The 13514-nt window shown below is 47.0% G+C and overlaps 1 protein-coding gene across 1 annotated transcript; it reads right to left on the minus strand.

The window, feature by feature from the left end:
- Positions 1-1420: 1420 nt before the first annotated feature.
- Positions 1421-13124, minus strand: LOC112131375 (BOS complex subunit NOMO1). The gene is made up of 6 exons (XM_063717822.1): positions 13035-13124; positions 11437-11594; positions 10697-10850; positions 8401-8520; positions 2486-2578; positions 1421-2064 (listed from the first exon to the last, which is right to left on the minus strand). Exons 1-6 carry the CDS (start codon positions 13122-13124, stop codon positions 1933-1935), a joined length of 747 nt encoding a protein of 248 aa, XP_063573892.1. The 3' UTR covers positions 1421-1932.
- Between the last annotated feature and the right edge of the window lie 390 nt (positions 13125-13514).

Below are 13514 nucleotides of genomic sequence, written 5' to 3' on the forward strand. Positions count from 1 at the left end.
TGCCAGAAAAATGATGAACAGAAAATTATACAGAACCGAACAGGCCCAACTTTCAAATGGACTGCGAATGACGCACACAAGTTCCACCGAGGCCAGGGGTGACCTGCAGCCAGCGACGGGGAAAGACTGCCACTTACTGGCGGCCTCCGGAACTGGATGGAGTGTATTGACACTTAATTGTATCTTTCGCAAGCTCTTAACCTTTACACCCTGTCAATAAAAACCCATTAACATTTAAAAGGGATGTTTCTGGGTGTCCACTTGGAATAAGAGTTGGAAAACACTCCCAGAAATGGATTCTGTATTAATATGACATCTGTCCCAGATCTCCAACACTGTTCACTTTCCTTCCACGGTGCCGACACCAAGCTAGCTGATAGGTGGGAACAGGACAGCTCTGCAGTTGGCCCCCATGAGCCAGGGAATCCCCCAAGCTAACCCCGTGGTGTGGCAGTGGCACCTAACAAGAACTTCCGCCTTGTTTTCCCTCTCTCCGTTCTTTGTCCTTTTGGACTCTGCTCACGCATCACATCCAGAAAGTTCCCTAAGCTCTCCAGTGGGATGAGAACTCTGCTCTGCACTCCTGGGGCCCTCCATGTTCCTCCACCTGGAGGCCCTCGGCTCACTGCATCACCCCTGTCTACTTACTGACTTGCCTTCTACCCAGTGAGGGGCCACGTGCTGTGAGGGCACGCGCTGTGTGCCCATCTATTCGTTCCTGTGTGCATGCATTCATTCATTCCCGTACCCACCACGTGCCAAGCATTGGGGTATGAAGAACAAGGCAGACAGAGCCTCCCTGGCCTCTTCCAGCTCAGTGTAGAATGTTGTCCACCCTACTCATCCTCACATACCCACGCCTGTCCTATGTGGCACTCAATAAATGTCGAATGGATGGATGTGTCCCCTCCTTCAATATCACTTGATTAACTTAATGACTTCCTGCGAGGATTAAGTTCAGCTGTTAAAATGCTGTGACTTCCTCTGGATCTCTGATGCAAGCCGGCAACCTTTAAGCCTCACCCGGCCGACATAGGCATTTTGTTTGGCCAAAGTGTGTAGTTTTTTTTAAAAACACTGCATTTGTGACTAACGTTTAAAATTGGGAAAATTTCACGTAAATCTTTGTTTTTCTGGCTTCTCTAGAAAAATGAATGCACATTTCTGCACAGCAGGGGTGAGCCAGAGCTGAGTACCTAAGTTTACCTTAGACGTGGTGGGCACACTTCAATTTGCCACAACCCCCATTATCTCCGATTTCTCTATCACTGAGGCCAAAAGCTGCTGGGGATCATGTCGACTGAGCTCGTGTTTTTCCTGCCCCAGCCAGCTTCACTCAGGACTCTGACTTGCTCTCTGTTTGGCTCAACCGAAGACCCCCAGGGGTTACGCGCATGTCATCCAAGAAATACATCTATGATGAGCTACAACACAAATGAATGGGCCATTTTATTGATTTTTACCTCCTAATAGTGGATACAGGTTGCTGTGGTTTCCAGCAGGATCTCAGATGCAAAGGGAAGTAAAGAAAACAGATGAATCCCTAGGGTACCCCACCATGGAAACAAACACCACGTCAACTGGAACTCTTCTTGCAAACGAAGGCTGAAGATCAAGAATGACATTCTCACACCACAGCACAGCTTAAATACTTCTTTGACAGAAATAATAATAAATTATATTTGACTCAGAAAATAAATTCTGTTCAGCAGAATGACAGGAGGTTCCATTCATTGCATTGCACGAGGGGCTCTACGGAGGGGTGAGGATGGGTGCAGGATGCCACAGTGACAAGGGACATGGGGTGCGGGCCCAGCAGCACAGGCTGAAGTTAGCTGACGCATGCTTTTGGCTCTTATCCCACGGGCGGGTGGTGACTGGACCCCTGGCTGTGGCCTGTCCCAGGTGAGACTGCCACTGTCCCGTTCCTCCTCACGTCCGCCTTGTCTTCTGTTTCTTGGCTTGTCTCTTTGCATCTTCTAGGCCGCTATTGTCAGAGGCTGCCTGGCCGAGTGCACGGACTCCCTGTAGCCGGCTTGTCAACTGCAGCAGCAAAGGAATGAGCTGGAAAAGAGAGAGTGTGAGAAAGAGGGGTACAAAGAGGAGGCTTCTGCCAGATGAACAGCGGAGCCTCACTTCTCAACACACCTTCTTCAGACATGATCAGCAGCTGCCACGTGCTAATGGGTGGGTTTCAGTTCAAACGAGGCAGGCCTCTTACTAATGAGTCCCCAGGGATGCGCTGGCCTCTCTCTGGGCCTAACATGTCCCTAGAGGTGTTCCAGGTTTAAGGATTAGGAGATGTTACAGAAGTTTACAGCCTTGAAAGGAGACCTAAGTCTGGACTTGAGGCCTTCACGGGCCCTCCCGAGCCTGAAATGTGATTTCTGTGGCCCTGGACATCCCTCTGCTATCACTCCTGCAGCTGTGAGGACTCGCTGTCCCTCACATGCCCGCCGTCTCCCGAGGCCTCTGGATTTCCTACCTTGTCATGGTTGTAACCGGCCAGCAGAACCAGCAGCGTCAATGGCAGGGCAATGTAGGATCCTTGTGCGATGTCCTGTTCAGGCAGCTTCCTCTGCAAACACCGAGAGCCCCGTCACTCCTCACCAAGGCCACACGCTTGTCCATCATCCACAATGCCACAGCCACCACCCACCCAGCCTTCCAAAGTGACCACCAAGGCCCTCATGATCCAAATTCTTTCTATCCAAAGGAAGGAACCAAAGTGATTTGGATATATTTTCCCATGAATCCTCTTCTGCCCAAACCTTCACTATTTGCTTCTGAAACTCAGGGACAAAGAGATTCCAATGACAAGGTATTCCTCAGCCTCTGGACGCTCCTCCCAACTGAGGAAATGAAGAGATGCAGCTATCAGAGAGTCTTGGTGGTTGAAAAGCAATTGGGTCTCAGTTTGTTGAGTCCCAGCAACATGCAGGGACTTAGTCCCACAAGGATGTGTCAAGAACCTACAGTTCTAGACCCAGGGCACACAGTGACGGGCAGCTATTCCCAGCCAGTACGGTCTAGTGAGGAAGCAAAGCAGGCACTGCTACTAGCATCCCTGTGGTCATTCTCCCTTTCTCCCAATAGAACCCCTAACTTTTATCTGGGCCACTGACAATATAGATCACCTTTCCCAGCCTTCCCTGCAGCAGGCGCAGCCCTGGAACTAAATTCTGGCCAATGGTACAGGAACAGACGTGGTAAGTGCCACACCCTGGCTGGACCCTAGGGAAGTGGTGTGCCCTCCCTTTTGCTGGGCGGACAGCATTTTGCCAACTGCCCCATTTTGGAGAAAAGCAATGCACTGGAACAGTGCAATGAGACAGAAGGGGCCTGGGTCCCCTGACGCCTTGGAGCTACCGGACTATCTCTGCACTGGTCACTCCTGGACACTTGACATGAGACAGACATTTCCATCTTGCTAAAGCCCCTGAAATGCTGGGTTCTAAAGCATCAAGTGAACCTATATCCCATTGGCCCAATCTACTCTCATAAAGGAAACAAATAAATGAAAGGAGAACTTCCCAATAATGATAAAAACAAGTTAATGAGCCAGAGCAATGTTCTCAGTGTAGGGTACCGGGACTCCTCTCTCAGAGGTCAGTGTAGGGTACCGGGACTCCTCTCTCAGAGGTCAGTGTAGGGTACCGGGACTCCTCTCTCAGAGGTCAGTGTAGGGTACTGGGACTCCTCTCTCAGAGGTCAGTGTAGGGTACTGGGACTCCTCTCTCAGAGGTTCCCGAGGCCACAGCTATTTTCATACAATAGTAAGATGTGATGTGCCTTTTCCGCCCTCATTCGTTCACAAGCGCACAGTGGACTTTTCCAGAGGCTACGTGCCCCGATGTCATCACGCCCACAGCTAATGGAATGTGTGGCTTGTGAGTTTTTGCATTTTCAACATCTCAGTTTTAATTACTAATATGATAAATATACACAGAGATAATCCATGCAAACTCAAACTCTTTAAAATCCTCAATAATTTTTAACAGTATAAAGGGGTCCTGCAACCAACCCATCCAAGAACTGCTGGGCTAGAGAGTGACTGTGGGGGCCACTGTACCTGGGATGCCCTTTCATGAATGAAAGAATAAGGGCAGGAACAGATCTCCATCTCCAACTGCCTACTCCTGTATCTTTGGACATCTCTTAGATCCCAACCCATTTTTGCACTGAAGTAAACACTTACTTAAAAGTTTAATTCAGGCCAGGTGCAGTGGCTCATGCCTGTAATCCCAGCACTTTGGGAGGCCGAGGTGGGCAGATCACCTGAGGTCAGGAGTTTGAGAACAGCCTGGCCAGCATAGTGAAACCCTATCTCTATTAAAAATACAAAATTAGCCAGAAGTGGTGGTGCATGCCTGTAATCCCACCTACTCAGGAGGCTGAGACAGGAGAATCACTTGAACCCGGGAGGCAGACGTTGCAGTGGGCCAAGATCAAGCCACTGCACTCCAGCAGGGGCAACAAAGCAAGCCTCTGTCTCAGAAAATAATAATAATAATAATAATAATAATAATGAATAAATAAATAAATAAAAGTTTAATTCAGCAGGAATTAGAGTGATTCAGTCTAGGCTCAGGTCCCAGGCCTCACTGGGTCAACTCAGGCACTCAGGCAACCACACTGAGACTCAGTTTACTCAACCATGACATGGAGATCATATGAGCAACACCCACTGGGGGTGGACGCTGTGAAACTTGCTGAAAGGAGTATGTGAAATGCTCAGCAGTGCACAGAATACTGAGTAAAATCCAGTCGCAAGGCTGTGGGCAGTCACATCAACAAAGAAGGAAACCAATGTGCTCACAAAGCCCCCCTGAAAGTGCAATGCTGAGCCACTCATCACGTGGAGGGCAGAACGAGGTGGAAATCACGTGGCTTGAGACAAACCGTCTCACTTGAGTCCTGGTTCTCCTAACACTCCGTAAGTGACTCAATCTTTCTGGGCTTCTGTGAAAATGGGAGGAACGGCACACCTGCTTGAAGGCTTGTTGTGAGGATCAACCTGTGAGGGCCCTGTACGGGGTGGCACAGAGTGGGCGCTCTCTTCATTCAACACTTGGCCCTGCTCGGGAATCCAAGCCCCGGCAGGCACAGTTTCTTACATTCTCAGAAGTCACAGGCAGCAGCTACAAGGCTGGGCTGCTCGGCCACCACCAAGCAGTGTCTCTACATTCCTGCCACTGGCTCCCAGGTGTGTCCCTGAGCCCGGATGAGTTGTCTGCTAGGGGCCCCTGAGAATGTCGCTGCCTGCAGCTATCAACGGCCTTCACAGAAGCCTCTCCCAGCCACTGGGGTCACAGTGCAGGCCCAAGCAAAGGTAAGTGGTTCTTATATATGCTTATCTTTCTGGAACTTTCTTTTTTTTTTTTTGAGACAGAGTCTTGCTCTGTCACCCAGGCTGCAGTGCAATGGGGCTATCTTAGCTCGCTACAAACTCTGCATCCCAGGTTCACAATTCTCCTGCCTCAGCTTCTCCAGTAGCTGGGATTACAGGTGTGTGCCACCACGCCTGGCTAATTTTTGTATTGTTAGTAGAGATGGGGTTTCACTTTCGTCACATTGCCCAGGCTGGTCTCGAACTCCTGACCTCAAATGATCTGCCCACCTCAGCCTCTTAAAATTCTGGGATTACGGGCGTGAGCCACCACACCTAGCCCTCTCCAGCACTTTCTAACCAGGTCTCTACTGTGAGGAACAAGGAAGTGCTTCCACCTGGGTCATGAGAAAAACTCTCTTGTTCAGGTAAGATCATATTTACAGGCTCACTGAGCATGAACCACTCTTCACAGAAGCCCAGAATCAGCAGGAGAGCTCTGCTCAAGCCCTAGCTCTGCTCCGCGTGAGCTGGTGACCTTGGGCTGCTCACATCTCCTTCTAGGTTCCCATCTTCTCATCTCTAAATGAGAGGTAATTCCTGTCCACCTTCCATGCAGGATGACGTTTAAAAAGCATGAAATGGTAACTGGATAGCATGTGGAAAAAGACAATCTGGAGCCATACTTCACATCTATACCAGGAAAAACTCCAAATGGATAGAGAGATTTAAATGTAAAAAGAGAAACTATAAAAGTCCCCCTGAAAACAAACACGATGAATTCCTATAAAAGCTGGGAATGAAGAAAACCTTCCTATGACTCCAAAATCCAGAAGCAATAAGAAAAAATCAACACATTTAACATACAAATAAAGTAAATCTTTGCCTAAGCCAAGTGAAAAGATAAATGACAAATTGGGAAAAATATGTACAACAAACATTACAAAGGGTTAATATTCCTAGTATACAAAGAGCTGAAAATGGTTGAAAAAGATCAAAAATGCTATAGAAAAATAGGTTAAACAGTTCACAGAAAATACAAATGGCTCTTAACCACATGAAAAGAGAGAAATGCAAATTAACACTGAGATAATATCACTTCTCATCTATTAGACTGCAAAAATTGAAAAATTTGACAACATACTCTGCTGGGGAAAAAAGGGTACTCATTCACTGCTGGTGGGAATACAAAACAGTAAAACCCCCACGGAAGGGAAGTGGCCGTATCAATCAAAATTCCGTATGCATTTACCCTTTGACTCAGCAATTCCACTTCCGGGAGTCTATTCCAAAGAGAGACTGACAAACACTCAAAAACATGCATGCGTAAGGTAATTCATGAAAGGGTTATGTGTAATAGGCGAAAACCAGTAACAACACAAATGCCCCTCAACCAGGGGCTAATTGAATATCCTACATGTAATGCCAGGATCTGAATGTGTCTGTGCCTACAGAATTCATAGGTTGAACCCTAATCCATAATGTGATACTGTCAAGAGGACACCCTTTTTAGGAGGTGATTAAGTCAGGGATTAATGCCCCTGTAAGAGAGTGGCCTGAGGGAAGTTGTTTGCCCCTTTCCGCCTTGTGGGGACACAGCTAGGTGGCACCATCTGTGAAGTAGACAGCAAGTCCTCGCCAGACCCCAAAGCTGCCAATGCCTTGATTTTGGACTTCCCAGCCTCTAGTACTGTAAGAAATAAATGTTTGTTGTTTATAAGTGACCCGGTCTAAGATACAAAATAGCAGCCCAAATGGCCTAAGACATAAGGTATATCCACACAGACGAATGCTGTGCCATTAGCAAAAAAGGAATAAGGAGGATCGGAAGACATTGTTCCATTTACAGTTACATTTTTTGAAAACAATAAAGTTCTTATTCTGCCCACTGAAAAGGCCTAGAAGCAACAACCAACACAGTAGCTATGAGGCCAGATTTTTGTTTTTAATGCAGACTCCTGTGCTACGCTTTCACCCCATCAAGTTCAGAATCAGCAGTCCTGAGGCTGAGCCCTGGACTCTGTTTTTGCTATTGCTGATGTGTCTGTTTAATCATCAGGTGACAATACTGCATCTGAGCTTTAGGAATCACTAAACAATTTTATCAAGAAGGTAAAAGATACGTGTATGTTTTGTTTGTTCCACTGTTCCAGCCTATCGGATACAGGACAGACTGTATGCAACAGATACACATATTGCAAATAGTAAGGGCCACATATTGCAATGAATTAAGCGATAAGTTTCTTTTAACCCACAGGTATTCTGTCCATCTGTTGTTGGTTTTTTTTTTCCTTGCAATTTATTTGTCCAACAAATCAGGCTCCAGGTGGTTGTCCTGCATCCCTGTGGAGTCATTTGCGTGCTCCTGGGTCTTCCCTATCTCCTGTAAAGTAGCAGTTGGTTCTAGAGGTTTGCGTGGCCATGTACCACGTGCTCCCTCATGGAGGAGCACACGCCACACCAGCGATAGTGGTGTCCCTCCTCCCCCAAAATCATTCCTGAGCCACCGATCTAAACAATTACACTGCTCTTCTTACCAGTTTCCTCCTCAAAGGGAATCGCAGGCATCAGTGCTCAGGAAAGCTAAAAACAATCTGGGGAAGCCCAGAATCCAGAAGGCAGAAGGAGAAAGTGACCCAATGCCAGGAGCCCTTTAAATATCTGCCCTGCAACCCGCGATCTGGAGCACAGGTTGTATGGACGTGCCTTCTTTCGCCACCCCATGGATTGTTTGGTTTGGTTTTGTTTTCTTCTGGAGAAAGGGTCTCACTCTGTTACCCAAGCTGGAGTGCAGGGGCATGATCACGGCTTATCGAGGCCTCAACCTCCCAGGCTCAGGTGATCCTCCCACCTTAGCCTTCCGAGTAGCCGGGACTATAGGTGCGTTGCACCACGCCCGGTTAATTTTTGTATTTTTTGTAGAGCTGGGGTTTTACCCTATTGCCCAGGCTGGTCTGAAACTCCTGGGCTCAAGAGATCCACCAGCCTTGGCCTCCTAAAGTGCCGGGATTACAGACGTGAGCCACCAAACCCAGCCCATGGATTTTTTTTTAACTCCCTCTTTAACTTACCGTGGGATTAAAAATCAAGGTGATGTGTTTATGGTAGCCCACTGCGGTGAAAGAAACTTGAGGCAAGATGTAGTCATACTGGGATCTGGGGAGCGTGGAGTCCAGAAGCACAACATAGTTCTGTGCACACATGGGAAGAAGTTATTTTTATAAGGACAGCTCTGGCAAAGCAAATGAAAACTAAAACCTAATGTATGGCTGTGATGTAAAGAACTTTATGTTTTTAAAGAAATCCCCAAGACTACACATCCAAACCAAGGTTGCTGCCTTCAAAGTAGCAACCTCAGTGGGCTATTCCATCAGTGGCGGGCATGTGTCCCCAGTGTCTCTGAGACTGCGGCTTCTGATAAGGCTGTCAGAGCCTGCAGCCTTTTTATGAGTACTCAACCTTGACAATTACGGTCCTCTGAGGATCTGACTTTATGAAACACAAAAAATTATTATGAGCCAATTCTGATGAGGGAGGTACGTGATACAACTGAGGATCCATGATGAGGCTGACTTCTAAGGGACGATGCTTGAGAAGCTCATAAGCTGGCAAATCCTAAAAATACAGCATCCCTGGAACGGCACCAGGGGTAGCCACAGCTCTGTGTGCTGAGCACCGACCAGCTGCCAGGTACCATGCACATTGCATGAGGCCCACGGCTGCTCTGCTTTCAACCACTGGCAAGGTCGGGATCATCACCCCCGTCTTATAGACGACGAAAGTCAAGCATGAAGAGACTAAGAGCAACTTGCCCAAGGTCACTCAGCTAAGAAGGCTGCCACATATCTATGAAGGCTCTGAACTCAGGGGAAGTGTGACCCCAAAGCCCAAGATGTTTCCGCATCGCTGTAGAAAGTGACTATTTCAACACCCCTGGAGAAAGAGGAGGAGAAAATTCCGTGACAGCCTGTTTCATTATTTTGCAGCCATTTTCCACAGAGAAAGGCCAGAGTAGATCATCTTCACGGCAGGTAGTAAGGAGCCAGGAGAGGAAACGTCACCCCCTAGGGTCACACACACCCCCTAGGGTCACACCCCCTAGGACATCCTCGGGCTAAGACCACCAGAAAAGAACCAAATTCTTCGCAAAGTTTGCACTCCCCACACCAACTACAAGTTAGCTCTGTCCAAATAGAATTGATAATGAGCACTTTATAATCAGTAAATGACGTCCAGAATAATGGCTGAAAACCTCCCAGTTCCAAGGAGGGAGACATCCAGATTCATGGAACCCAAAGGACACCGAAAAGGTGGAGCTGCAAGTGTTCTACACAACACACGTTATAATCAGATTATCAAAGAGAGAGAACATTCAAAGCAGCAAGAGAAAAGCAACTCATCTCATTCAAGGGATCCCCCATCATGAGGAAACTGTGTTTCCTTAAACTAAATAGCAGAATGTTAAAATAGAGAACTTTTTAAAAATTACAAGGCATTTCTTAGCAGGAACACATGGGTGATATGTTCAACGTGCAAGAGTCGATCATGCCCAACAGTAGGCCTTGGTTAAATAAATCATGGCGTTTCCTAGTTTATGGACTACTGTCCATAAAAATCATAGTATGAAAGATTTGGCCAGGCACGGGGCTCACGCCTGTAATCTCTGCACTTTGGGAGGCCAAGGCAAGTGGATCACGAGGTCAGGAGATCAAGACCATCCTGGCTAACACAGTGAAACACTGTATCTACTAAAAATACAAAAAAAAAAATTAGCCGGGCATGGTGGCGCGCGCCTGTAGTCCCAGCTACTTCGGAGGCTGAGGCAGGAGAATGGCGTGAACCCAGGAGGTGGAGCTTGCAGTGAGCTGAGACTGCACCACTGCACTCTAGACTGGGCGACAAGGCGAGACTCCATCTCAAAAAAAAAAAAAAAGAAAGATTTGATGATGAGGAAGAGATTTGTGTAAATTCTTCATTGGAAAGCACAGATTACAAAACAATGCACAAAACAGTGTCAGTTTTGAATTATTAAAATAAATGTCTATTTATATTTATACGTGCATGCACACACGTGCCTGAAAACAGACCCAAAGGATACCAATCACCACGTTAGCAGTGGCTATTTCTGGATGATGGGCTTATGTCTTCTTTTTTCCAAAATCTCCTGCCATGAATATGTATTCTTTTTGTAAATAGAAAAACAATGAAGAAAAAATTATCCCTACAGAACCCAACCTCTTTTGATTCAGAGAGCGCATTTCTGCAGAGTGGTATTTAGGGAGAAAAGGAGAGAACTGTGCTTCCTTAAACTAAATAGCAGAACTATTAAAACAAAGGCAGAAGGTAGAATCCGGCCACAGGCATTACCTCGCCATCTCTGAGCAGCGGGGGGAAATGGAAGAACAGGGACTGGCCAAGGGAAACTGTCTGGATTGGATTGTCGAGGTTTTCGCTTTTGTAAAGCTTGACCTGGAGAGAGAAACAAAGCCAGACATGCTTTGAAACTGAAACACAATCAATATTTCATAGCAGACATCCTCAGGACAGCCGCTGTCTGGGTGGGTGTCTTTGGAAACATGGATATTTGAAAAAGAAAGCTCCCTCCATAGACATCACACATCCCTCTGTCATCTGAGACTCCATCCAGTTATGCACCATGCACAGAAATTAAGATTCATATCAGATTCTGACTACCCATGTTCTTGCTCAAAATAGTAATATAAGTTAATATCATAGTAATATTAAAAATAGCTTCTAACATGTGTTGAATATCTGTAATATGCCAGGCAGGCGCCAGATATTTTATCTACATTATCACTAATCCTCACTACAAAACAGGCATTGTTATTATCCCTATGGAGACCCAGAGAGCCAAAGTCACCTAAGGTCACACAACTTACACATGGTGGAGCCTGGGACTCAACCCCCGAGGACTCCTGAGGGTCCTTCCCGCCTTGCACTGCCTCATCATATGATGTCACCTTAACTCCACCAATCTGTTAAACTCAAAACACATTCCATCATGAACGTGGCCCTCCACGCTGCGTCAGGAGGCACTGGAGTACTTTGTTTCTGGCTTTATTTCTGGGGTTGTTGCCTATTCTCACTCCCACACGGGATGGGGCATGAGCAGGGCTAAGGTGAAGTCCTGGCTGATGGCAAAGGCTGTGAGGATGCCACACTGCACCTGCCACAAGAGAATGCCAGGACCACCTCCCTGGGCCCACACTGGCACCTTTCTACATAACACACAAGGGGAATTTTCCTAAAATGAAAGTCACAGACTGAAGGCTTATGGGTCACATCGAAGATCCCTTATGTGTTCTTTTGTCTTCTATAACATCTTAAGTAAATCTGAATTCACTGACTGTATTTAAAAATCAGGTGATTTCAAATAATTCTAATGTCCAGCTTCTCTGGAAAACTGGGAAGTGACACCAACCCTGAGCCTCAATTCCAGCACAGCAACACTCAGGAGCGAGAGAGTGGTGCCCTCCCCTCCTCTCTGCCTCTTCCCCTCCCCTGTGCCCCTCCTGGATGGGGCAGGAGTTCCCCAGTTTGCCCCCCACCCTACCCAACCCTCTGCACTCTCTGATATTAGCTGCCTGGTCTCTACAAGCACATGCCTGCAAGCCCTGGACAGAGTGGACTAAAGCCCACACACACTTTCTCACCCATGCCAAATACTTAAATGCTTATAAAATTACAAGTGCATCTTAACAATATACCCCCAGAGAAAATCACTAACACCCGCAGAGGGTCTGCAGGGTATTTTATAAACATTTCTTCATTAATGGTAACATGGAGATTTTGTTAGAGCTGAACAAGATTATAAGAGGTCTCTGAGTCCAAAATCTAGGTTTTGCAGAGGACAAAGTCGAGGCATGTGGAAATGAAGTGACTGGCCAAGGCAGCAAGGTGAGTCACTACTCGAGACAAGAGAAAGCCCGGACCAACCTGCTCTCCAGCCCACCGCCCCCCACCTCTGATACTGTTTGGATATTTGCCCAGCTGCTCAAAACCCTAGGGGTACCAGGCAGACAGGCAGGTGCAGAGGCCATAGGGAGCGCTTTTGGGTGATCTTCTTTACTCAGCCTTCAGATTCTAATACTAATCTCTTTGTGAATGCCCTTAGAGACACAGCCAGAAATAACGTTTTACCAGCTATCTTGGTACCCCTTAGCCCAGGGATGTGATAAATCAATCCCATAAATTAATTTATATGTCCATGTATTAAGTTGACACACATTACAGCTGGCTTTAGGGTTATTAGAGGTCAAGAATAAAATACATGTCAATGGACCCATTTTCTGCCATAGCGCCCAATGGATGAGCTTTCTTTCTACACCCCTCTGCATCTCTCTTAGCCTCCTGGATTTTCAAGGTCTCACTGACCTCTGGCTACAGGACCAGGCCTGGTGGGTCACAAAATAAATACAGTTAGAACCTATGTGGAAACGAACCCACGTAGGTTCCTTCCCATCCTCTAGGGCCAATCTCTCAAAGTCCAGTCCTAATCATTTTTACTTCCAAAGTCAGAAGCAGCCCCGCCCAGCCTCCTACATGCTGGGCTATAGATCCTTTCCTCCTTTTTGTGTTAAGTGCCCCAGGTCCATTTTGCACACACTTCTCAGCGGCAGCTGCAGCAGAGACTGTAAACCTGTACACAGAATTCATTAGCTCTGCCACAGGTCCTGGTGCTCACCTTCCTCAGCACTCTTGTTTCTAAGAGGCATCTGTGGGCTCTGGCCAAGTAAAGAGAGAAGGAGTCCAGCATCCCCTGATATTCAGCCATGGCTCCAGTGGCCACCTGGAGCACATCAAAGTGGGCTCCTGACTTTGCAGACACGAACTAGAGCCTGGCAGATGCATTTGAGGCCTGGCCGTGCCACCTCTACTCAGAGTACAATTTAACAGATTTTTTTCCATACTGCTCTGGGAAGTGGGGACCTATAGAGATTTGGTAATTGGCATCCTAAGTCCTAGCATGCTCTGATCTCTGCAGCACCTTGTTGCTCTAATTGCTTAGAGACCCATTTTCCTATCCCAAGATCAGGGGCCAGAGACTCTGCAATAACCTGAAGGCAACAGATATTAAACTGTCTCATTGCCTCTGCTCTGAACAGAATGAAGTTTTCAATTTCAGTCATAGTGGCCGGGCAGGACAATTCTAGGGATACCTAGG

This window comes from Pongo abelii, chromosome 18, assembly GCF_028885655.2.
Source record: "Pongo abelii isolate AG06213 chromosome 18, NHGRI_mPonAbe1-v2.0_pri, whole genome shotgun sequence".
NCBI lineage: Eukaryota > Metazoa > Chordata > Mammalia > Primates > Hominidae > Pongo > Pongo abelii.

Excerpts from the sequence above, each read along its gene's own strand:
- LOC112131375 (XM_063717822.1), bottom strand. The coding sequence starts at position 13,124 with ATGGCTGAATATCAGGGGATGCTGGACTCCTTCTCTCTTTACTTGGCC. Across the intron at positions 11,595-13,034 it reads AAACAAGAGTGCTGAGGAAG|GAAAATTCCCCTTGTGTGTT; the intron begins GTGAGCACCAGG and ends CTTTCATTTTAG. Across the intron at positions 2,065-2,485 it reads CCGGTTACAACCATGACAAG|CTCATTCCTTTGCTGCTGCA; the intron begins GTAGGAAATCCA and ends TCTCTTTTCCAG.